Source organism: Nyctereutes procyonoides, unplaced genomic scaffold (assembly GCF_905146905.1).
Source record: "Nyctereutes procyonoides isolate TBG_1078 unplaced genomic scaffold, NYPRO_anot_genome, whole genome shotgun sequence".
Taxonomy (NCBI): Eukaryota; Metazoa; Chordata; class Mammalia; order Carnivora; family Canidae; genus Nyctereutes; species Nyctereutes procyonoides.
In genome coordinates this window covers 33,782,784-33,807,140 of record NW_026575020.1, presented here as the reverse complement: position 1 = coordinate 33,807,140, position 24,357 = coordinate 33,782,784, and the positions used below count along the sequence as shown (strand labels likewise).

The 24,357-nt window shown below is 50.4% G+C and overlaps 1 protein-coding gene across 2 annotated transcripts in view; it reads left to right on the top strand.

The window, feature by feature from the left end:
- CFAP77 (cilia and flagella associated protein 77) overlaps window positions 1-23,949 on the top strand; it is a 79,037-nt gene extending 55,088 nt beyond the window's left edge. For both annotated transcript variants that reach the window (XM_055331218.1, XM_055331208.1), the window contains exon 6: window positions 23,141-23,949. In XM_055331218.1, the coding sequence (XP_055187193.1) occupies window positions 23,141-23,263 (123 nt within the window). In that variant the 3' untranslated portion in view covers window positions 23,264-23,949. The remainder of the gene's footprint in view (window positions 1-23,140) is intronic.
- The last annotated feature ends 408 nt before the right edge of the window (window positions 23,950-24,357 follow it).

Below are 24,357 nucleotides of genomic sequence, written 5' to 3'. Positions count from 1 at the left end.
TTGGGCCAGTGGAGCAAGGAAAGGGCCCCTACCCTGATGCCCCCGGATCAGGAGAGCATGTCCCCCAATCTGATGTCCCCCAATCTGATGTCCCCGCGGTGGCTGGCCCAGAGTCCGACATGAACCAATCAGCTTCTATTTTCAAAAGCGGGGCTTTGACTCAGCTGTGCCTGAGTTTTTCTATTCTAGACTGCTGTTATTGAAACACGGTCAGGAGCAACAGGAGGTAGCCTGTACATGCCACCCTGTGATTGGGTGCCAGGCATTGTGCTAAGTCATCTCTGTGTATTATTAGGCTTCATGTTCAGAACGAGTTTCCCCCACTGTTTCGTGGTATGGGGGTGGGCAGAGTGCGCTGTCCTCCTCCAGTGAGAGGGGTGGTGGGCCTGGAAGTCTGGTTCCTCTGACCATTGGCCCCAAGCTCCAACACCCTGCACATGGTGCCATAGAAACAATGAGAAAGAATAAACATGCAGGCCCCAGGATTCATAGGACACTTTTCATCTTTCTGGGGATGTTTGCGGGTTCCTCTCCAGGACTCTCAGAGCAAGGCTTGTCCCTGGGCGCCACTGTGTGCAGCCTGGCAGAGACTCTTGCCACCTCCCCCACAAATGATGGCTTTATGAATACAACACTTAGCCCCCTAGTTTTAGGAAACACTACCAACAGGATGTGTTCGTTACTCTCACTGTGCACCCAGCACTAGTCACGCATGGCTTTGTAGACAGCATGTCCCCATTCAACTGGCGTGGAACCTGAGGGTCAGCTGAAGGGTCATGCCCTGTAGGAAAGGGTCCCAGATTCAATCCAGGGCCGCAGAAGCCCAGGGCCTCCTGAGGATCCTACCCTCACTTCTGGCTGCACCCTGGCAGGTGCCTCTGCAGCATCTCCGGGCTCCTCTCTCCCCTTCACAGTGTGCGTCCTCATTGCAATTAATTAGTTAAGTGGGCAATTAGTTGTCCATCTTCCCCAGCAAAACGGGAGCCCCCAAGGCCCATGCCTGTTGTCCTTGGACCCTCATGGTGTCCCCAGAGCCCCGCACCCAGTGAGTGGTCAGTGAATGTCTCCGGGAAGAATGAATGAAGGGGGAGATGGAATGAATGAATGAATGAATGAATGAGCGGTACAGCCCAGGACGGGGGAAGAATTACCAAGCCTTTCACCGAGCTGCTGACAACCCTTTCCCAACCTGAGCATCCTGGTGCCCCCACCCTGGCCACCCCCACCGGGTCCCGGCTCAGGAGGGCCAGCGCGGGCGGGGGGCCGTGGGGGCTACGCGGCATCCTGCATGAAGCCCCAGGAGGGTCTTTGTCTGTGCCTCGTGTCTGTGTTGAGCCGTCACCCCCCCACCCCTCCCAGACCCATTATGAAAGGGAAAAGCGCTCCCAAAAAAGTTGAACCTGTCACAGTGATGGATAACCTAAATGGACTCTCCCCGCTCGCGAACAGATGTCGCCGCTGAACCCTGTCAGAAATAATTAAACACCTCTCACGTGGAAAAGCAGCAGGCAGGGGCGGGCGGCCCGCTCCTTGTGCCGGTGGACGCCGGGCGAGCTGGCTTCCTGCACCTCGGCCCGCCCTCTAGGGGACCAACCCCGGCCACCAGGGGCCACCCAGAGCCGGCCACCTGCGGCACCACGCGGGCGGAGGTGAGGAAGCACCCCGTGGGCGGCCGGCGTTGTCAGCCGCAGGGCTGCCCGGGGCTCCCGCGCCCGTTCTGGTCTGTGCCGCCAGCCACCGGCACGGATGGCCATGTCCCAGAGACTGGGTAGGCGAAGAGGCTCTCTGGGCCTCAGTTTCCTCCTCTGGAAGTGAGCGCTAGCACAGTTCTTAAGGGCGTCCTCCAACCTAAGGCCTCGTGATCCCAGGGTTCACTGATCAAGGAGCCGTGTGGGAGGGGGCTTGGTGGCTCCCAGAGGTAGCAGATCCCCAACCCGGAGGGAGCTGTCAGGGGAAACGGCTGGGACCTTTTCCCTCAAGCTCCCATTTGGGGGACAGGATGTGAGCTCACCGCCTCCTGTCCCTGAGTGAAGGCACTGCTGGGCTTGCAGCCGGCACCCTCTGTACCCAGTGGCAACAGGGCTCGTGCCCTTCGCGATGTGCCCGGGGGATGGGGGGGCAGCCAGCGGGGAGGGACTCCATGAGCTATGTCTGGGTGTGCATGTGACTCGGGCAACCCTGCCACTCCCTGCCTGTCACGTGGCTTTACCCATCCAAGACCCCGTTCCCTCTTCTGAAGATGAGGGTGGCAGAAGGATTCGATGTATACATGCAACAGGGCACCTGGACTCTATTAAGGTGCCAATAAATGGTATCTGCCCTGGGGAAGGTCCTGGTGGTCATTCATTCACTCACTCATTCATTCACAAATCTTGTCGAGCATCTTTGCACCAGACCGGGTTCTCAGTCCCTCCTGAATTCACAAGTGCTCTGTGCTGCTGGCCGTGCTCGGTTTCCCACACTGGCTGCTGGTGACTGGCAAGAGGAGAAGTGAGTAGATGGACAGAGGGGTGCACAGCTAGATGGGGAGGTTTGGAGCAGCTCCACTCCCTGGTGTCCAGGGTTCAAAGCCTGAAGTGGTGGGGAGACCCCAACCTCAGCCGGCAGCTGTGAGCTGGGGACTGGGGGGCAACGTGAGTAACCATACCCCCATCAACATCATCCTGGATCATCCTGGTACTGGCTGGCCCACCCTGCTCACCTGCCTTTCTGCAGAAACCTGCTCGGGTTTTCCAGGCAGGGCCCGGAATCCAGGCTTGCCTGTTGGGAGGGGGGATTATTAATAGTGCTATCTTCTGCTCTCAAGAGTGACCTAGTCTGAACCCCCACATCGTGTGGCCACCTGATATTAAGCCAGGAAAAGCAGACGGTTTATCCTTCTTTACAAAGATTGCCAGTGATAATAGCCCAGAGACAGATATCCGGGGGGAGTGCTCCCAAGTATTTATGGCTACACCCCCACAACCGTGTCAGCCTGGACGTGCCAGTAGAGGCAGCCTCCGTATGACTTGAAGGATCCTATACTGACATCGCATAGATAACATATAATCCTGTGAAATAGTATACAGCCACTGAAAATAATTTTTATAGTCCCCTTATTGACATGTTCCTAACACATTACTGGGGAAAGAACGTGTGCTGTGTGGTGCCATTGGCATGGAGGTCCACACACCTGCACAGGTGTCTGTCCAGAGGGAGGGGTCGCCAGGTGGCAGCAGCAGTGACCTCTGGGGTGGGGTGAGGTTGAGTTTTACTTTCTCTGCTTCTCTTTTCTGCATCGTTTGAGTTTTTACAGTGAGTACATGACTTTTACAAAACCAATAAGGCTATATTTAAAAAAAAAACAAATAAAAATAAAAAAATAAAAAAAAAACAGATTTGAAAGGTGGGGATGCTATGTCCTTCCTCCAGTGCTCGTCCCAGGGCTCAAGACCCCTTCCGCCCAGTCCCTCCTGAACTCACAAGCGCTCTGCGCTGCTGGCCATGCTCGGTTTCCACCCTGGGTTTCCGTCAGGCGCCGAGATCAGAGGCCAGTGCTCTCCCCCAGCAGTGAAGGCAGCTGGCTCCCTGAGTCTGGTTCTCCTTGGCCAAGTCTATGCTATAATTGGAGATCCCCAGCCCATTTTAGAGAGAGGTTTGCCCAAGCATCTCGAGGTCACCTCTCGCAAACGAATACTGTGCCTCTCTCCTGACAGACCTGTCTGTCCTCCCCAGTGCCAATACCCACTGACATTACATAGTCATTCAGTCACTAAAGTATGAACAAATTGACTATATTTTCATTTGGCTTTTGGTTTCAGCCCCACTGCTTTAGAATAATGGCCGAAGCTATTAAACTAACAGTTTGATTTACAAGCTCTTGTGCTCTGAATGCTGGGATCAGACTCCTCTCTTTGTGGAAGACTAACCCTGCCTTGGGTCTCCTGGGCCCCTAGCTCCCTAATAGAACCGGAGATGGAGACGGCGGGAAAAAAATCAGCAGTCAGCCAAGCAGTGACACCCAGAGATGCAGCTGATTAGTGAAAGCTGCTGAATCTAAGAAAAGGATTTTCTTCCCCACCTTTAAGCTCCCTTACAAATCATAGCCGGCTGGAAAGTTAACTCTCTGTTAAACCCCCAGAGCGGGCTCTGAGCCCGTCCACCCAGCTGCTGCCACCTCTCAAAGGGCTCCAAAGGGCCAACAAAATATGAGCCCTTCCCCGGACAGATGTGTCCAGCCCCAAAGTCATTCCTTCCAGGTCTGGAAAGGACAGATGCCAGATCTGCTGCCCCTCCCCGAGGTCCCCGCACCAGTGATGTATTTTAAGAATCCTGTCGCTCTGCTGCATTGAAATAAGAATCAGCCCATGCTGCTGCATAGGGCACTGAGCGCAGGGATGGAATGTGTCACACGCGGAAACAGGGCAATAGGGAGAGTGATTCAGAGGTCCTGATGCAGTTGACATTTCTTCCCTAAATACAGATGCCCCCATTATAAATCAGATCAGTATGCAGAAGAGCTGCCTTGCTGGAGAGATGAAAGCGGGGGCCTAATTGGTTTACATAATCTTGGCACCTTGGAGGGACAGAATTTTTAGGCACCTGCTCGTGAGGTGACATTGCTGCTCAGTACTGGCAAGTCACAAAGAGCCAGAGCTGAAGCTCTGGGGACAACAACAAGACAAAAGTGGTGGTGGGAGGTGGGGGGATGGCAGCAAAGTTTCTGGAACAGTGGGGATGAGTCTGGGTTCCCAGGTCATGGAGGGACAGGTCAGGCATCTATGTTGGGACCCAGAGAAATGGGAGTTTGCACTTCTAACTGGGGACCCCCCGCCTGACTGTCCCCTTAACATTTCCAGTGCCTCAGAACTGTCAGTTCACGACAGAACACTCTTCTCCCGAGCAGGAGACAAAACCACTTCTAATTTGGTGTTGAAAATCAACCAGAAAAGAGACAAGACAGCTTGTTTGGCATCAGGCATATATTTCTAACCTCTAGATGTAGCAAAACTCTCACTTTGAATTTGGAGTTGGTGGGGCTCTGGTGGCCCCCAGTTTCTTCTTCCATCCCATCCCCAAGAGAACAATTCTTGGTGATCTGAAGGGGATCTCCCAGCTTGAGCAGAACTTGGGGCTAAGCTCCATTACACGCATCTCCACGCACCCACTTCTGTCACCAGGCACCCACGCAGCCCCCATGACAGGACCCAGAGCCACCTAGCATGTGGCCAGCAGGAGGTTCCAGTGATAAACAACCGGAGGTGATTTGCTTCGGTACACTGAGCTTTGTCAAAAGTGCGGGGCAGGACGATCCAAGAGGCTGGTGTGCTTGTATCTCAAAGCTGCACGCAAGAAACACGGCCTCCCTGGTGTCCCTCAGAGATGCAAAGGTGTTGGGGAGAAAGTAAGAGGATGGGAGTGTTTCCTGGCCTCTTCCCTTCCTCCACTCAGAGAGGTCCTGGGCAATGATGCATTAGAGCCCACAAAGGGACGTGAGCAGTGTGACCCGAGCCCAGCAGCTGGACAAGCAAGAGGGAAGCTTGCCCAAGAAGTTCCTCAGAGGCAGCGTTCCCAACGGCAGTGACAGTGACAACACAGAGCTCACGCGTCCAGAGCACCTCGTAGGTGCTTTGAGGAGCACTCTCATTATGTGGCAATGCTCCCCCTCACTCTCCATGGCCAAGAAGAGCCGTGCTGTCTCAGAGATGAAGGCACTGTGGTGGGAGGCCTCAAGTCATGTGCCCCGGTGAGTGGGGGCTTGGGCCCCCTGGCAGGCTGCCCCAGGCCTCAGGCCTTGGTAGAGCAGATAAATACTACAGATCTGAAACTGAGGTCAGGGGCCAGTCAGGGGCTAAATACAGGGCCTGGGAAGGAGAGTGAAGAGCAGTCAGGAACTTGAGTTTTATAGGTGTCCAGAGGGTCGTGGCCAGCCCTGCTCTTGGCTGATTTAAGCCCTTGCAATAAACAAAATTTCCCACTGCCCTGAAAGCCTTTAGACCTTGATAAAGCCCCCGAGCATATTTTAAATTGCAATTTGGCCCCAAGGCCAAAAAGGAAAAAGGTCATTGATTGCAGGCCTGCTGCATGAAAAGGTGGGCATTGCAGGGAGGGCTGAGCCTGTGGGCTCTTCTGCCTCACACCGGCCTCTGCACCTGCACCCATAGCATGGGGACATATAAAGTGCCCGGCGTGGGCCTGGCCAGGGGATGGTCATGGAGCAACACAATCTCTGTGTTGGATGGGGCTTTGGCGTCTGCTCCTACAGATGCACAGGTCTCAGACTTGTCTGTGCCTGGGTCCCCTGAGGAGAGCTTTAAAATGCAGATTCTAGGTGCCTGGGTGGGGCTCAGTTTGTTGAGCATCTGACTCTTGATTTCAGCTCAGGTCATGATCTCAGGGTCATGAGATCGAGCCCCAAGATGGTCTGAACGCTGAGTGTGGAATCTGTTTGGGATTCTCTCTCCCTCTGCCCACCCCCCACCCCCAGCTCTCTCTCTCTCTCTCTCTCTCTCTCTCTCTCTTAAAAAAATGCAGATTCCAGAGCCCCTCCCAGGATCCAGGCTGGTGGGTCTGGGGTAGCCGCCAAGCATGCATTTTCAGCATGCAGAGCCTGAAGTTCCCTGGTCATTGTCACCCACTCTGCACAGGGATGCTTAAAGCATATATCTACTGTGGCATGTGGGCGCACTTCCATATGTTTGCTCTGAAGCATGCTGGGGCCTTCCAAAGGAAACGCCTGCAGGAGGCAGGCTCTCATCTGTTAAACAGCCCTGAGGATTATGAACTTCTGTCTTAATCTGTTCAGGCTGTTGTAACAAAATACCATAGACTGGGTGGCTTACATAGCAGACATTGACTTCTTAGTTCTGGTGGCTGCATGTCTGAGATCAGGGACCGGCATGGTGGGGTTCTGGTGAGATTCTCCTTGGCTTGCAGGAGGCACCTTCCCACTGTGGCTTCTCATGACAGGGAAAGAGAAAGTGGGCTCTGCAGTGCCTCTTCTTATAAGGGCACTAATCCCATTGTGGGGGCTGCCCTCATGACCTCGTCTGAGCCCAGTTACTTCCTAAAGCCGTACCCTACATGCCATCACACTGAGGGGCAAGACTTCAATGTAGGAATGTTCAGGGGCAGCCACTTCTTTCTCAAGTTCAGTTGAAATCCACCTCCTTTCACAGAATCACCTGCCCCCCCTTTTGTCTGCCAGTACACTCTCTGCATGGATGCCTAGGCTCTTGACAGTTCCTCCGGGTACAGAGCTCTGAATGCCAGAGGTGGGGTGCTATGAGGCAGTGACAGTGGACTGCCCAGGTGCCATGACCTCTGCCACTTGGTGTTGTATTCTCTACCTATATCTACAGTCATAAAGATTTGTCAACTTGGGGCACTTGGGTGCCTCAATTGGTAGGCATCTGACTCTTGGTTTTGGCTCAAGTCATGATCTCAGGGTCATGAGATTGAGCCCTATTCGTGGAGCTCCGTGCTCAGCTCAGCATCTCCTTGGGATTCTCTCCCTCTCCCTCTGCTTCTCCCTCCACTCACATTCTCTGTCTCTGAAAGAAAGAAAGAAAGTCTTAAAAAAAAAAAAAAAGATTTGTCAGCCTTTCTACATATTTGTGAGTGAGGCTGTGGTTGAAGATGTCTGTCAGTGTCACTTGAATCATTTAATACAAGAATCTATGTGAATATGCCCTGCTTGGGGGCAATCTCAGAAAAACATCACAGTCAGATTTATATCTGGTAATAATAGTAATAATAGTAGCAGCCACCATGTCTCGAATGCTTACTCTGTGTGCCAAGAACTGTCCAGGAGCTTGGCAATGACCCCATGGGATGGAGAATGTGACTCTACATTTTCTTCAGAAAGTCTCTGCTTTATACAACTCTTAAATACTTAATTTCACATCATGCACAATTCATTAGGCCTCTTAAAATCATTTGGTTAGAGACAAGAGACAGTGAAGAAAATAAAGTATCTTTTCTACTCAGCAAAGCAGATGGAGAGGATGTTAAGGATGCCCGTATCTTGGATGCATTTCTAATGGCTGTTACTCTATCTCAGCTCCTAACCCATCTATCTGTGCATCCGTCTGTCTGTCTGTTCATCCATCCATTCATCCATCTTCCCCTCTGTCTACCCACTCATCATTCTGTCCATCTATCCATCCACCTGCCCATCTGTCTATCCATCCATTTGTCTGTCCATCTGTCCATGTGTCCATCCATCCATCCTTCCACCCATCTATCTATTCATACACGTAGTCATCTAGCCAAGATTTGTTTAGTTCTACAGAGTGCCCCTAGCAGTCGAGTAACCCCTGTAACTTGAAGTTACTTATCTGTCGCTATTTCCCTGGAACAGTGTCCAGAATGTGGCATAACATCCTCACTGTCTAGCTAAGGACTCTTAGCTCCATTCCTATTTCTGAATTGACAGTGTCAGCCTTGTCAACCACAGAAAGGGTCTGTTTCTTCTTAAGAGTTACCCTCCCCGCAAATTCTTCATGCTCATTATTTCAATAAGGAAAAAGGGAAAGACACCAAACCTCACCATGAGTGCCCCAACGCAATGGGCCGTGGACACCAAACATCTGAGTGTGTCCCCAGCTTCCCTGGCAGAAGCACAGGAGTTGTTCAACAGCCGATATGAATAAGCGATAAGGCACCAACGGGCACTGTACGGATGGCTCAGCAAAGGACTTAATTTGCAACCAAGCACAAAATCAAAGACTCTGTCAACCGAGGAACTGTGCGCCCGGATAACCACCTTGTGCTACCTGAGAAAGCAGTGTCAGGTAAATTTCCAGAGAAAGTAATTAAGGAATCCCCATTGTCTAAAACCAACCACAAAATTTGGAGCTCTGGAATTTGATGCTCGCTGGGGATCTGGTATCTCCTCCCAGCCTGATCCTTCATCAAAATGAACAGCGGAGGTTTATGAGGGGATCGGCTGGTGTGTCTCCCCCTCACTCTCCCAAAGACGCCCCTCCAGCCCCTCATGCTCCTGCAAGCGTTGTCTTGTTGGACGAGCAGTAGGCAGCAAATGAGGTCACTGCTTGTGGGACGGGGGTGAGATTAATATACAAATCTGTAGACCTCTCTGAGATCTGCGAGCGCCAATTAATATTTATCAAGTACCCATGGCGTTTGTGATACCAGGCATCAACATGCAGCACATACAGTCCCTGGCATCAGGGAGTCTACACTCGGATTCAAAAGCTACACACAGATAGATGCTCCACGTGCTTGGAGGCCCCCACCCTGGTGGGAGAGCCCACTGCGAGTCTGCGTTAATATTTATAGCAGGTGGCCTCTTCCGACGGAGATGATGTAGAATTGTCAGCCAGGCACAGCACTATGGCCTCCGTTGGGGGAGCGCTACGGAGACGCCAGCCCAAGTGGCCTCCACTCGGGGGCGTCCGTTCAAAAACTCCTCGAAGGGCCTCAGCAACACACCTCTTTCATTTAATTCCCTCCTTGGCTCTTCCTTGAGCTTAAAATCAAAGACAGGGTCCTGCTGTCCACGGACGATCAGCCTACCATGACCTCCCAGGTCCCATTCTTAGATGTTTCTGAGTGGGGAGGGTGGGCTAAGCACCCCGACGGACCATCCCGTCTCCCATTGGCAGATGGACGCCTGACGGCCACCTCTTTAAAGAATAGCACGGAGCAGACTCCCATCATCTGGGCTCTGAAAAGAAAAGGAGGCCCCCCTCCCCGGCAGCTCTGCCTGTCACGGCATTTGTTGACAACCCCATTGAAAACAGCCTCTACCGCCGCTGTGAAGGCTCGTTCTGTCTCCCATTCACTCCTTGCTCAGACAGTTTTTGAAAGGCGAAGAGTCTGGAAGGCACACTACCCACCCCCATCCCCCGCCTCTGGCCCGTCAAGGAGGGAGAGAGGCGTCAGCCTGGGTGAGCAGGGCTGACGAGCCTCCTCACCTGGCCCCACGGTGCACCGCCTCCAATTAAATCAAAATGGCTTGTTTTTAATGGTCTTTTACACTGACAAGTGGGCGATCATTTCGGGCCCACTAGCTGTCAGGGAGCGGAGGCAAATCCTCGGTTGATAATGCCCAATGCTTCCAATTAGGAGCCGAGGCCGCTCCTGGCGCGCTAACGATTCCCCAGCCGCCCCCTAGGCCCCTTTGGCGCTGGTGTTTCTTCTTGCCTCCTCCGCCGCAAATTACTGACACAAAACGGAAGGCCCCTCGTCTCCTCTGCCACGCCAGGCCGGGCCCTGTTGGGCTTAATGAGCCGATGGAAGTTTCGTGGCTCCGGCGCTAAATTCTTTTCTTGTTTGACAGCTGCTCGGCTAAGGCGAGTGTTGACCTTATAAAAGATTTAGTGTTTCTCATTATTTTCTGTCAAGCTTCACAAGTGATGGCTCTGCGGTTATCATTTGCATCCTGGATGTGTGTGTGTGTGTGTGTGTGTGTGCACGTGCACACACGTGCTGGATGGGGGCTCCGGGGTGGAAACGGGGAACGGGATGGGGTCCTTCTCTTCCTGCCTCGCATCTGGCTCCCACACAACAGCTTCCAATGTGACATTCTTCTTGGGCTGAGCTGTTTCAAAAAGGAGCTGAGAGGCAGAGCCCAGATGATGGATGGTTCCAACGAAGGCATCCAGGGCTCCCGGATGGAGCCTCCGTGGAGGCTCCCTGAGACTGGCTGACCCCAACAGCCCAGACACGCTGGGCAAGAGGAGGATGGGAGTCAGGAGTCACTGCTGGGGACAGTCTTTGGGCCACACTTTGTTTTGTTAAGTTTATTTAAGCAAACAGCACAGCTGACATGGGGCTCAAACTCGCAACCCCAAGATCAAAAGCTGTATGCTCTACTGAGTCAGCGGGGCACCCCACTGACTTCGGATTTCATTGGAAGGGACTCCTGCTTAAAGCCATTGCCTGCCAGCTTCCTCCCCCTGCTTTGCATCCTACATAAGGATGTGGTTTTTAAAAGGAGAACCACTAAAAAAAAAAAAAAGTGGCACATGTTATCCCCCATGACATGACAACAGCAGCACTGGTCAGATCTCACTCTGTTTCTGTGTCGCTGCCGCTTTGGGGCCACTACACATTAACAAGACTCCAGGCGGTCCATGCTGGCTTCTTTGCCAGCCTCCAGCTGGCCTCCCCACTTCATCCCTTTTCTATCTCCATGCCTTCCCCTCGCTCATGGACCCACTGGCCATCCCAGGTAAGGGTGACCCAAGGGGACTTGAAGAAGGAGACAGAGTTAAGGGCAGATGAGCCGATGGATGTCTTCTTCTCCTGGGGGTTTGAGTCTTTATTCGTCTCCAATAGAAGTGACTCTTGTCATCTCTTAGAGCAAAAACATGGTACCTTCTCTCTCTCATGCCCATGGCAGGTCTTGCCAGTTGATCCCTGCACACTTTTACGTGAGCTTCAATTCAGCCTGAGAATTTTTTTCTTTTTTTTATTTTAACACTTTTATCTATTTATGATAGTCACACACAGAGAGAGAGAGAGGCAGAGACACAGGCAGAGGGAGAAGCAGGCTCCATGCACCGGGAGCCCGACATGGGATTCGATCCCGGGTCTCCAGGATCGCGCCCTGGGCCAAAGGCAGGCGCCAAACCGCTGCACCACCCAGGGATCCCTCAGCCTGAGAATATTTTATAACACACAGCCACCATCAATCTATTCAAACTGATATGATATATGAAATGAAGACTGCTCACCGTCCCTGCCTTAGAGGGGCTGTGTAAACAAATTGCTAAGTATCTCCTGAAAGTCCTCCCTTTTGTGGTGCACTAATATGATATGTATGTAAGAGGAAACAAATATAACCCACTAAAGGAAAACAGGTAAATTGGATTTCATCAAAACAAAAAACTTCGATGCTTCAAATGATACTAAGAAAGTGGAAAGCTAGCCCACAGACTAGAAACAAATATTTGCAAATCATATCTCTGATGCAGCACTTGTATCTATGAATATAAGTATTACCCTTACAATTCAGTAATGAAAAGGTAAATATTCAAATTTTAAATGGGCAGAGGATCGAATGGATGTTCCTCCAAAGAAGATACACAAATAGCCAATAAACACACGAAGGATGCCCAACATCATGAGCCATCAGGGAAACACAAATCAAACCTCAATGAGACACCACTTCACTCCTACTAACTAGGATGGCCATGATCAGAACACAAGAGCGTAACAAGTGTTGGTGAGAATGTGGAGAAATTGGCAACCTCCCATGTTGCTCCCATGTGCTCATGAGAATACAAAATGGTGCAGCCACTTTGGAGAACCCCATGGCAGCTCCCTCAAAAGGCTAAACACAGAGTTCCCACATGGCCCAGCGATTCCACTCCCAGGTATCTCATCAAGAGAAAGGAAAACATGTTTCCACATGACAACTTGTGCATGAGTGTTCACAGCGGCCTTCTTCATCCTAGCCCCGAAGTGGGAACAACCCAATGTCCATCAGCTGGTGATGGAATAAAACTGTATAGATCCATACAACAAAACATTATTCAACCATAAAAAGGAATGAAGTTCTTACATCTGCTACAGTGTAGAAGAGTCTTGAAAACATGATGTGAAGGGAAAGAAGCCAGTCACAAAAGACCATGCCCTGTATTATTCCATTTCTACAAAATGTCCAGGCAAATCCATAAAGTCAAAAAGTAGGGGTTGCCGGGAGCTCGGGAAAGGGAAATGAGGAGTGAGTACAAATGGTATGGGATTTCTTTTGGGGGCAATAAAAGTGGACAGTCCTATGCATGTACCTAAAATCACTGATATATATACTTTAAATGGGTGAGCTTTATGATACATGAATTATATCTCAATAAAGCTCTTTAAAAAAAGGCAAGCCGCTTGAAAAATAAGAATAACCCACTTGAGTCAGATGAGTGTTCATTGCCTGGATGCAGTCTTTGGAGGCTGGAGTAGGGTGATAATTGGCTGCTGTGAAATGGTCTCAGATGGTGAAGGAGGGTCTGGTGTGTTCTCAGCTCCCCCAGATTATCCATTATGACTCTCACCTCCCTGAAGCCTATGAACATTATAAGCTGAAGAAGCAGAGGTGGAAGTTTTTGGGGACATTCAAACACCCCACCATGGTGTTACCTTGTTACCTATCATTTTTTTTAATTTTTATTTATTTTATGATAGTCACACACAGAGAGAGAGAAAGAGGCAGAGACACAGGCAGAGGGAGAAGCAGGCTCCATGCACCGGGAGCCCAACGTGGGATTCGATCCCGGGTCTCCAGAATCGCGCCCCGGGCCAAAGGCAGGCGCCAAACCGCTGCGCCACCCAGGGATCCCAATAGTTTTCTTTTTTTTTTTTTTTTTTAATTTTTATCCTTGTTACCTATCAGCCAGCGTCTAGCGAAAAGATTCATTGTCCAACTTTGATTGCAACTGCTAACTAGCCTTAGCTAATCCTCAGAAATGATCTAGAGATACCGTATAGTTTCTGGAAACAGCAAGTTGATACTCATTTTCAAAGGCATGCGTGACCATCTTTCCTCCCACCCCTGTAATCTCAAAGAGCACAAGAGTCAGTGGAGCACGACCTGGACCCCAGTTCTGGCTTTGTGTGTAAGGGAGCTCGGTCTCCTGGAGCCAGACACTTAACCATCCCAAGGCCTCCTTGTCAGATGAGGATGGTGTCCCCCAGCCCCTCAGAGAGCGGTTGTTCCCACTGCTTGCCCCCCCTTCCCCGCCCCCACGCCAGCTCACATCACATGGTGATTCCTCGTGATGCCACATGAGACCCTCCGCGGAGGCAGGAAGTTTGCTTCCTAAGCCTGAGCTTGGATGTTCTTTGAAAACGCAGCATGTGTCAGCAGGGAGGGTCAGGCCCCATGTCCTTGCTTCATCTATTTTTGGACCACAGAGAAATTAGAGCCAGTAGCAGAATAACAACTTAGGGGACCAGATGTCTCAGGAGAGACTGTCACCCCCGTTAATTACTTAAACCATGAACCTTCTACATCAGAGCTTAGGACGCAGCCTATGTGCCGACGATGTCTTGCACGGATTTGTGCTCTACCAGGGCCTCTGACCTCCAGCTGCCCTGAACTTGACAGAAATTACTGACCTGGGACTGATCCATAATTTTCAAGTACCTCTCATTAGAGGAGACAGCCCCTCAATCTTTTAAAGCAAAACCTCTATCCCGGTCCCCAGAGTGGATGTCACTTAAAAAACAAAAAACAAAAGAAAAAAAAAACTAAACTAAACTAAGATCTTTATAGTTGCCTTTTTTGTTTGTTTGTTTTTGTTTAGCTCTTTGGCAGATTTTTTTTTTTTAATCTGGCCTTTTTTTTTTCTCTCAAATCCTGCTTTTTGCCTTCTTGGCTCCCAGACTGGGCACTGGAAGGCTTGATGTCCAGTTGGGGGGCTATTGTGTGGCTAATGAGAGGGGACTGGAGGGTCAGCTGGCCCAGCTGCCCCTTTCAATAGGACCGTGTCGGAGACCTGGGCTCAACAGGCAGGTGGGGAAGCCGCTCAGCCTGCGCACCTGCCCGGCGGCGGGTTAGTTGCCCCAGTTGCCGTGGGCACTTGCACATGCCCTCCGTGCGCTTCTGGGGGTGGTTTCATGAACAATCACAGGACCTGACCTTCTATAAAGAGCCCCGTGCTGTGGCTGCCACCACATACCACCTACAGAGGTCTCGTATGGAAGGGAGAAGACAGGAAGGAGACAGGGACAGAGAGAAGGCGAAATGCCGCTCATTCTTCAGCATGCGGACCAGACCAGAGGCTGGTGTCACCAGGCAAAACGACCGCGTCTTTCCTCCTTGGGTCTCAGATGTGTTCCTGGACATTGAGATGAATGTGCCCAGTGAAGCAGGATTAAGTCTAACAGGGGAAAAGTCAGCACAAGCCAAAGCCACAGACCACCGGCCATGAAACTTCATTTGGCTGCAAAACTCAGATGATTCAAATGAATTCATGCACAAATCTCCAGCAAATAAATCTCTTCAAACAGAGTAACTCTTTCTAAGTTGTGTGTGGAGGGAGGAGCCCCCGCACGCCTCCATCCCTTGCCTGAGTCACTTCTCCAAGATGCAGTTCCAAAACCCCGCCTTGTGTTTTCACATCAAAAAGAAGAAAACTCAATCGTTCCTTACAGATAAAACTGACGCCCTCGGAGCTTCCCTCCTCGTTCCCACTCCCCACCCTCCCCGAGGCAGGGCTTTGCATGACTTCCTGGCACATCTTTTCCTTCCAGCTCTATTTAACTAGATTCAGACACATGCTTGAACAACACAGGGGACTCTTTTGTAGGTTTTAAATCTTTCATATAAATGGCACCATCCTTATGTTCTATTCTGTAAATTCAACTTTCTTTCCCCTGCAACATTGTTTTCGAGATTCACACGTGTTCACCCAGACCTAGAGCAGTGCTGTCCCACAGAACTTTCTGTGATGATGGGAATGTCCATCAGTAGCCACTGGCCGCATGGGGTCCCTGAGCACTCAGAATGTGCTTAGTACGACAAAGGGACTGAATTTTTTTTTATTTCCCTTAATTTTAGTTACTTCAGATTTAAATAGCCACATGTGGCTCGTGGCCACCATGTTGGACAGGACCTCTCTAGGGTGTTCGTGTTAACCAATGCGGGGTGTTCCACAGTATGAATTTACCACCTTTGGTTTTTCCGGTCCCCACTGATAGACATGCAGTTATTTCTAATACTTTGTATCCTGTTACCATGAGGATTCTTTTTTTTTAAAGATTTTATTTATTTATTTATTTGAGAAAAGGGGATGGAGAGAGAATGTGTGAGGGCACAAGCAGAGGGTAGGGCAGAGGCAGAGGGAGAAGCAGACTCCCTGCTGAGCAGGGATTCCCAACTCAGGGCTCCATCCCAGGACCCTGGGATCATGACCTAAGCCGAAGGCAGACGCTTAACCCACTGAGCCCCACAGGTGTCTCTACCATGAAGATTCTTGTACACATCTCTTAGTGGACATTTTTGAAAGTTTCTCTAGGGTCTACAGCTAACCATGGACTCATTGGTTCACAAGGCGTGCACATGCCCAGCCTTTCCAGGTAATGCCAAATCCTCTTGAGTTATTGTACCAAGTGCCACCCTTGCTAGCAGCATATGAAAGTTCCCACTTCTAATGTCAGGCTCGTTACCATTACTGCCGCCAGCTGGTGTGATGGGCACGACATGGCATTTTGTCTCTTCATTCTCTGGTTGCATACATTAGGTTGAGCTTCTTTCCTGCATTTATTGTCCTTCAGATCTCCCCTCTGTGAATGGCCCGTTCATTTCTTCTTTCTGTTTTCTGACCGCCGTGGGATAGCAACACCGCTTTCACCCCCAACCCCCAACCGCATCTCTACCTTATTTTTGAGTCTCTGCCTGTGTGTTATTCCCTTGGGAAACCTCCTCTGTCTCCAAAGTAGGAGTTTGGTTCTCTGTGTTATTTAACTTCTCACAAATCTGGTACTTCTGGGGGTTCTGGCTGGCTCAGTTGATAGAGTGTGTGACTCTTGATCTTGGGGTTGTGAGTTCAAGTTGCATGTTGGGTGTAAAGATTACTTTTATTTTTTTTAAATTTTTTATTTATTTATGATAGTCACAGAGAGAGAGAGAGAGAGAGAGAGAGAGAGAGAGAGAGGGGCAGAGACACAGGCAGAAGGAGAAGCAGGCTCCATGCACCGGGAGCCCGACGTGGGATTCGATCCCGGGTCTCCAGGATCGTGCCCTGGGCCAAAGGCAGGCACCAAACCACTGAGCCACCCAGGGATCCCCTAAAGATTACTTTAAAAAAAAAATCTTAGCACTGGGTGTTACATGCAACTAATGAATCACTAAACTCTACCCCTGAAACTAATAATACACAGTATATGTTAACTAAATTGAATTTAGGGCAGCCTGAGTGGCTCAGCGTTTTAGCACCGCCTTCAGCCCAGGGCGTGATCCTGGAGACCCGAGAGCGAGTCCCATGTCGGGCTCCCTGCATGGAGCCTGCTTCTCCTCTGCCTGTGTCTCTGCCTCTCTCTCTCTCTCTGTCTCTTGAATAAATAAATAAAATCTTTAAAAAGATAAATAAATTGAATTTAAATTTTTTAAATGACATTATATCCCTGGAAAAAAGTCTTAAAAAAAATCTGGTACTTCTTTTGAGTACTCAGCACAAATGAAACTGAGTAATTAGTTGTGTGATTACATTTTTATTACTGTTTCCTGGGTTCATGATAGCAGAGGCTTTCTTCTTCTTCTTCTTTTTTTTTTTTTAGAAAAGCCTGGTGCCTAGCACAGAGTCCAATCTCCTGGTGCCTAGCACAGAGTCTCAGACATCACAGATACTCAAATAACCAGTACAGAAACAAAAAGGACAAAAAGGACATGTCTTATCCCTGAACCCAGATCATGTGGGCACCAGCTCCATAATGGTGCCACTTCATTCCACTGAGGGGTTTTCTGTTGAAAATAGATCATATTTTCAAGGAAGCATAAAAATAAAAGCTGAGCAAACACACAGGATCTGATTCATGCAAATTACGTTGGCACCAAAGAAATCAAATTAGAAATCAGTCACAGATGTAACTAATACAATTGCCTGGAAATTTAAAAGCACATTTATAAATCACTAAAAGAGCAAAGAAGGAACCCAAACAGAAATCTGATAGCAAAATTAGATGAAAAGAGAATGGAACAAAAATAAATATACTCAAAACTCGAAGCGGAACGGAGATCAAAGAAAATTTAGAGGGCAAAGGAGTTGCTCATGCTATGTTATATAAACGGTGATATTAGAAAAAGAAGGAGTGAAGGGTAATTAGCTCGCAGATGACTCGAGATGCCAGGAATAGAAGTTCGGTAGGAGTGGCCTCAAAGAAGGAATCAATGAAGTCATGAGCAAAATTAGGGAAGAGGTGATGGTACAACTAAGGTACGGAGCAGATGAAAAGCTGGTCCATTGAAGGTGGATTGGAAGAGCAGAACACAGATGTGTTCCACAGCAGTGGGAAATGGAATCCAGGAATCTAGATCCCCTGGGGGCCAAGCAGGGCCACAGGCGGCAGGGGTGGACTCAGGGGTGGACTCGGGAAAGATGATGGGCTGGCTGCTGGGCTCACTGCCTGGGGCTGAGACCAGAACAGGGTATTGCTTCCTACCTGGGGGCCTGGATTTGCGTCTATAGATTTGGATTCCATGGGGGCCAAGGTTCTTCAAACCCTGGGTTTCTGGGAGTCTTTTATTCAAGTTCAGTTGCCAAAAATATCATCTGAGGGGCACCTGGGTGGCTCAGTTGGTTGGTTAGGCATCTGCCTTTGGCTCAGATCATGATCCCGGGGTCCTGGGATCAAGCCCTGTGTAGGGCTCCCTGCTCAGTGGGGAATCTGCTTCTCCCTTTGCCTCTGCCCATCCCTCCTCACCCCCTGTCCTGCACATGTTCTCTCTCTCTTAAATAAATACATAAATAAATACATAAAATCCATATATATATATATATATATAATCTGAGGAGGGGATTAGGAATCCTAGGACCAGCAGTGAACACTAATCTCTTTTGAGATCTGATGGCTGCTCAGCACCCCTGCCTCATCGCATCTCCCAGCTACACTGAAACACTTTCATTTGCTCTCATTTGCCCAAATTCTTCCCACTGCAGGGCTTTGGCAGGTCCCCACCATCGAAGACTTTTCTTCCCTCGCCGTCCCCTGCCCAGCTCCCTCATCCTCTCCAGGAAGGCCTTCCTGCCCCCTGGATGGAGTGAAAACCCCCATCCACAATCCTAATAAATTGCCACTAAGCATGTGTAGTGTTTTCAGCAGCCACTTCCCATACCATCTTGCAGGGTCCACGGGTACAATTGCCACCGTCTGCCTCACTCACTGGCATATCCCCAGGTATACTGCACGGTGGAGGTGCCCAGTCCCGATTTGGGCAACACTGTTTGATGCTGCCCATTCAAACGGGTCCAAGGCCTCGGCCAACGGGGGTAGAGCTGCCCCCACCTGCTCTGTTCCCAGGGCTCCTGGCAGGCTGGGACGCTCGCCTCTTATTTACCTGCATGGACCCTAGAGCGACTCAGCTCCATTGAGCAAAGCTGTCTCCTGCCAAAGCCGTTACAATTTCTTAGCTCCAGGCAGAGGCAGACCGCAGATGGCTTAATTTAGAAGCATCTCTGAAGGAATTCCTTGCTCCATAGCTCTTCATCCTTTGACTCCAGGGGTCCGTGGGGGTCGTGACCATACACGGCTTGAGGCCTGACTTGTAATTAGGATCCTTATTCCTGGTTGAGTTGCTATTTTAGGAGGGGAGAGCGTGCCTGTGGGATAGGAGCCACAATGTTCCCAGCAGTGACTCTCTTGACTCATTTCATGGGCGATTATTAAGAAAGAGTGGAGTCTCTCAATGAAGAGCTAGGCCAGTCCCACGGCTGTGGGTTCAATCTATGCAACCAGGGCGAGTGACTTAACCTTTCTGGGCCTCTATTTCCCCATCTGTAAAATGTAGACAACGTCTGGATGTTCTGGGGCTCGTGTGAAATCCGTGCGCTGTGCCGGGCAAACAGCAAGTTTGGTGCCACTGATGGGTGCAGTGGTGCAGAACAGGACAGATTCTGCAGACGGGCACCCTGCTTCTTGGCATCTGAGAGCCAGACCTCCCCTCTCCATGGACTCCTGGGTCCTACTGGGGGATTTGGGGATTTCAAGGGATCCAGTTTCCCTTCTCTTTCCAAAGACCCATTCCATGTCGAGGGCGAGCTTTTGCTTGAGTTAGGCCTTAGGAGAGCCCATTATACCCAGCAACACACATCTCCTTTGGTTTTCACCTTGGACACACACACCAAGCCCAGGACACACGCACCCCCTGCCACCCCTGCTGACACCATGTTCCCTACACCTCCCTTCCTACCTCCCTCATTCCAACCCCTCCAGGCCATATTCAAGGTCCACCTGGCCTGAGGAGCCTTCTCTGAACACCTGAGGCCGGATGAGCCCTGCCAACTGCCTTCATTCACTCACTGGTTCATTCACACACCCTTCCAGTTTTGTTTAAACATGGCCCCAGGCCAGGCACTGCAGGGTCCTGAACAGAAGAGGTGCACACCCTGCCTTACAGGGCCCCAGGGCTTGAGCTCCCTGTCTTGGATGACTTAACCAAGTCATCCATCCAAGTCATTTTAGATGAATGTTTGAATGAAAATACCTTTCCTACCAAAGTTTCCAAGTAAAGGGGGACTGCAAAAAAGAAAATTTCCAGATTTCTCTTTTGTGTGTGTGCTGATTTTCACCTGATTATTTCTAAACTGAGCGGCAACTCAGGGGCTGTATCTTTCTGCCACTTCCTCAGGGATGAGAGTGAGTACTGAGCCTCCTGCCACCAACACCAAATTAACACCACCTACCACTGACCATCAACACCACCCACCATCAACACTACCCATCATCAACACCATCTACCATCAATACTACCCACATCAACACCACCATCAACCAACACTATCCACCGTCAACACCAAATCAACACCATCCATCAACACTAACCACCATCAACACCACCATCCATCAACACTATCCACTGTGAACGCCAAATCAACACCAGCTACCACCATCCATCAACACCACCCACCATCAACACTATCCAATACCAACACCACCATCCATCAATACTATTCACCATCAACACCAAATCAACACCATCCACCAAATGCCATCAGTACCATCCGCCATTCCTGCATATTGAATGCCCAGGGAATAGCTTGAAGGTTGTATTCATTTCCTGAGGCTACCATAACAAATTACCACAAACTTGGTGGTTTAAACAATAGAAATGTATTCTCTGGCAGTTCTGGAGGCCAAAACTCCAAAATCAAGGTTTCAGCTGGGCTGCACGCCCACCAAAGGCCCTAGGGAAGAATGTTTCCTTGCTTCTTTCAGCTACTGCTGGCTCTTAGCATTTCTGAACTGTGGCCACATCACTCAGCCTATGGCTTCTACCTCTACCCTGTGTCTATGTCTTCTGTCTCAAGCATCCATGTCATTGGAGTCAGAGCCTTCTTGAATCATTCAGGATGTTTTCATCTTGAGATCCTTAAATTAATTACAACTGCAAAGACCCTTTTTACAGATAAGGTCACATCCATAGGTTCCAGTGGTTAGGATGTGGACATATCTTTTTTGGGGTCACCATTCACCCCACTACAAGGGCCAGGCGGGAGGCATAGAAATAGCAGAGATGTGGGCTGCTGAGCTATGCCACCAGGGAGCCTTGCCACACCCTCAGTGCTACAGGAGACCATGGACATGCAAGAGTCCCAGCCAGCTGGTCATCTGAATCAGCCAGGGTGCCCACAAGAGCTCTGGAGATCCAAACTGCCAGCCTTCCTGAGCATCTCTAGCTGCCTTCTGGGAAGCATGGGTGTCAGCTCTGCACCTGGTCTCAGTGGAGACATTACCCAGTTCTCTGCCATCAGGAAACCAGTTGGGCTATAAGCTTAGATGAAGGGTTATAACTTTCCCCAGGGGTGGGGAGCTCCCAGGCCTCTGTGTTCCCAGACGGGGGCCAGAGTATGGGGCCCCCAAGCACAAAGTCTCTTTACAAATCCCTCCCTGTCTTCTAGTGCCTTTTACTATTGAATCCTCCTCCTATCTTTCCCTTCCCCTGTTTTGACACCTAAAGGCTGCCTATAAAACATTTAAAAAAATAAATAAATAAAGGCTGCCTATAGCATTGGGGCTTAGTTACCGCCACCCAGAGGGCGGCCCTGGCCTGGATTCTTGACAAGAAGGGGGCCTGCTTTATCACCTTGAAGATGTAGCAGAGCCTTCAGCTGCTCCTGCAAACCCATAGGGAACCCCTGCCAGCCCCCCGCTGTGGACACCTCACCCCCTTGGAAACTGGAGCTCCAGTGGGCTCTGGGGCCAGCACACACCTGCACCCTTAGCCTGGGAAAGCCCTGCTCACCCTTCCAGCCTCCCCTTCACATCTCCTCCCCAGAGGGGCACCCCCAACTCCCGTGAGGGTTGAGCTCATGCTATCTGTGCTCTCTGCACACCCTCTACTCTCTGAGTTCTGGTGAAACAACTGCCTAATTATTGTTGATGTCTGCTCCTCCTCTGGATTAAAAGCTGCCCCCTGATGGGGCGCCTGGGTGGCTCAGTTGGTTAAGCACCTGCCTTTGCTTAGGTCATGATCTCGGGGCCCTGGGATCAAGGCAGGAGTCAGGCTCTCTGCTCAGTGGGGAGTCTGCTTCTCTCTCAGCCTCTGCCCTTCCTTCCCTGCTCTTCCTCTCACAGGTGCTCTCTCTCTCAAATAAATACATAAAAATCTTGCAAATAAGTAAATAATCAATTAATTAAATAAAAGCTCCCTGAGGGGACAGAAAATCCCCCATTTCCTGCTGTATCCCCAGTGCCTGGCACAGAGTTTTACTCAATAAATATGCATCACCTGAATGAATGAATGAATCAGTGAGTAAATAAACAAGCAAGCGCAAAACCTTTCCACTCTGGGCCTCCCATAGGTTGTCCTAGAGGAGATTTTCTTGCTCTTGGAGGTGATGGAACTGACCCATGAGGCAGGAGGGGTTTTCGCCTACCACCATTTCTTGAGAAGGAAGGGCAGCCTGAAATTCTGACTTCATACCCTTTCAACGGAAGAGACACTCATTGGATCTGTCCCTCATGTTTCTTCTGGAAGGGTGGCATTTCTAAACTCTGGTTCTGGTCCCGTCGCCTCCTTGGGCAGCTGCCACCTGGCAGGAGGGACTTGGAGCTTACTCCCAGGAAGGAGCACTGGCGGGGCCAGAAGTCCCCCTCCCCCCGGAGAGGGCAGCTTGTTTAGGGTTTTTAATGGTGGAAAACCAGCATGGGAAGAGTGATGCTGGCTATTAGGTCCCACTGCACAGTGACTCCAGTCATCGTCAGGTGATGTTTATCACTCGTGCATCTTCCCTAACAATGAGCTGGACAGAAGGAAAACTGCTGACGCCAAGTAGCCTTGGCCTCGCCGCCTTCGGCCCATTGTCATAACCCATTGCCCCTCCGTGCCAGGATGCTCACGGCACTGACTCTTCCCTTCCTTCCCCCATATGGTGATTTGTATTACTGCTCTAAGATCGAAATGGAGGGGCGGGCAAGGAGAGAAGGGAGCACTGGGAAGGCGCCTTGTGCCCACTGACCTGCTCCCCTCTATCCATAGGTGTGTCCGCATCTCGATACCTTCCCCACTGAGGCTGATCGCCAGAGAGCATTCAAAGCCCGCCAGGAGGAGCATGCGGTGCGCCAGGGGACCCTGCGGATGGGCAACTACACCCACCCCTAAAGCCTTCTCAACACAGTAGAAAATTCTCCAAGGACTCACTTTTCTTGCCCCAGCTCACGTTAGACACTCCCCTAATTTTATGCAGGTTTTGCTTTGGCAAGGACCTCAATTCGGGTCTTTGATTCTTTTTGGTACGAGTCCCCCCGCCCCGTCCCTTTTTAGATTAACCAATACTAACTTACCTTAGCCCCAGCAACCCTCTACGTAGGGATTCTCCCTCCTGCAGGAGGCCACCCACCCTTGGTTCTCAAGCCCTCACCTGGTAAGACAAACCCAAATCACTAGGCAGTGCTTAGACTCCAGGCTAAGGGTAGATTCCAAAGCTCTGCCCATGGAGTGTGAACAACCTGTGTGTTTCCTGCAGAAAGCATGACAGCAACGTGCTGTAAAAACCCTTGTTTTATATTCCAAACACCAGTTTAATTGTGAGTTGGGCATGACTGTTGTTTCACCATGCCGGAGGACCCCACGCTCGGGGCTCAGGGCCTACCCCCACCTCCTCCACTCACTCAGGCTGGCCAACATGGGCTTCTCCACCCAAACAGACCTTGGGAGGGTGACCCCACAGGAGAGAGCCTTCCGGGTGAGTGGGTCGGGGGATGATACACAGGCTGAGAACCTCACCGGCCAAACTCCTGGGTGCTCCCTACCTCAGTCGTTCTGCACGTTCTTGCCTTCTCCCCGCAAATTATATACTGGTCTATTTTGAATTAAAAATGCTATTTGTCCTCATCCTGCTGTGTCTTTATTTGAAAACCAATAAACCTACAGCCAGTGCAAGAACCAACCTCACACTCGTCAGACGGTGTCCTGATCCGGGCATTCTTTGAGGTAGATTACCTCTCCTGACACATCCCAACGGTGCCTGTAGGAAGTCAGGCGCAGCCTGGAGTTCTTAAATCCCAATTCTGGCCTGAAGATGCCAATTGCTGATCTTCGACCCAGAGCCCTCCCTGGGATTTCAGACTCACTCGTCCAACTGCCCGCCTGACGTCTCCACTCAAGCGTCTGGTATTCATTTCAAACCAACACGGTCAAGACAGAACACTTGATTTTTTTTTCCCCCACCAAACTTGTTTCTCCCTTGGTTGTTT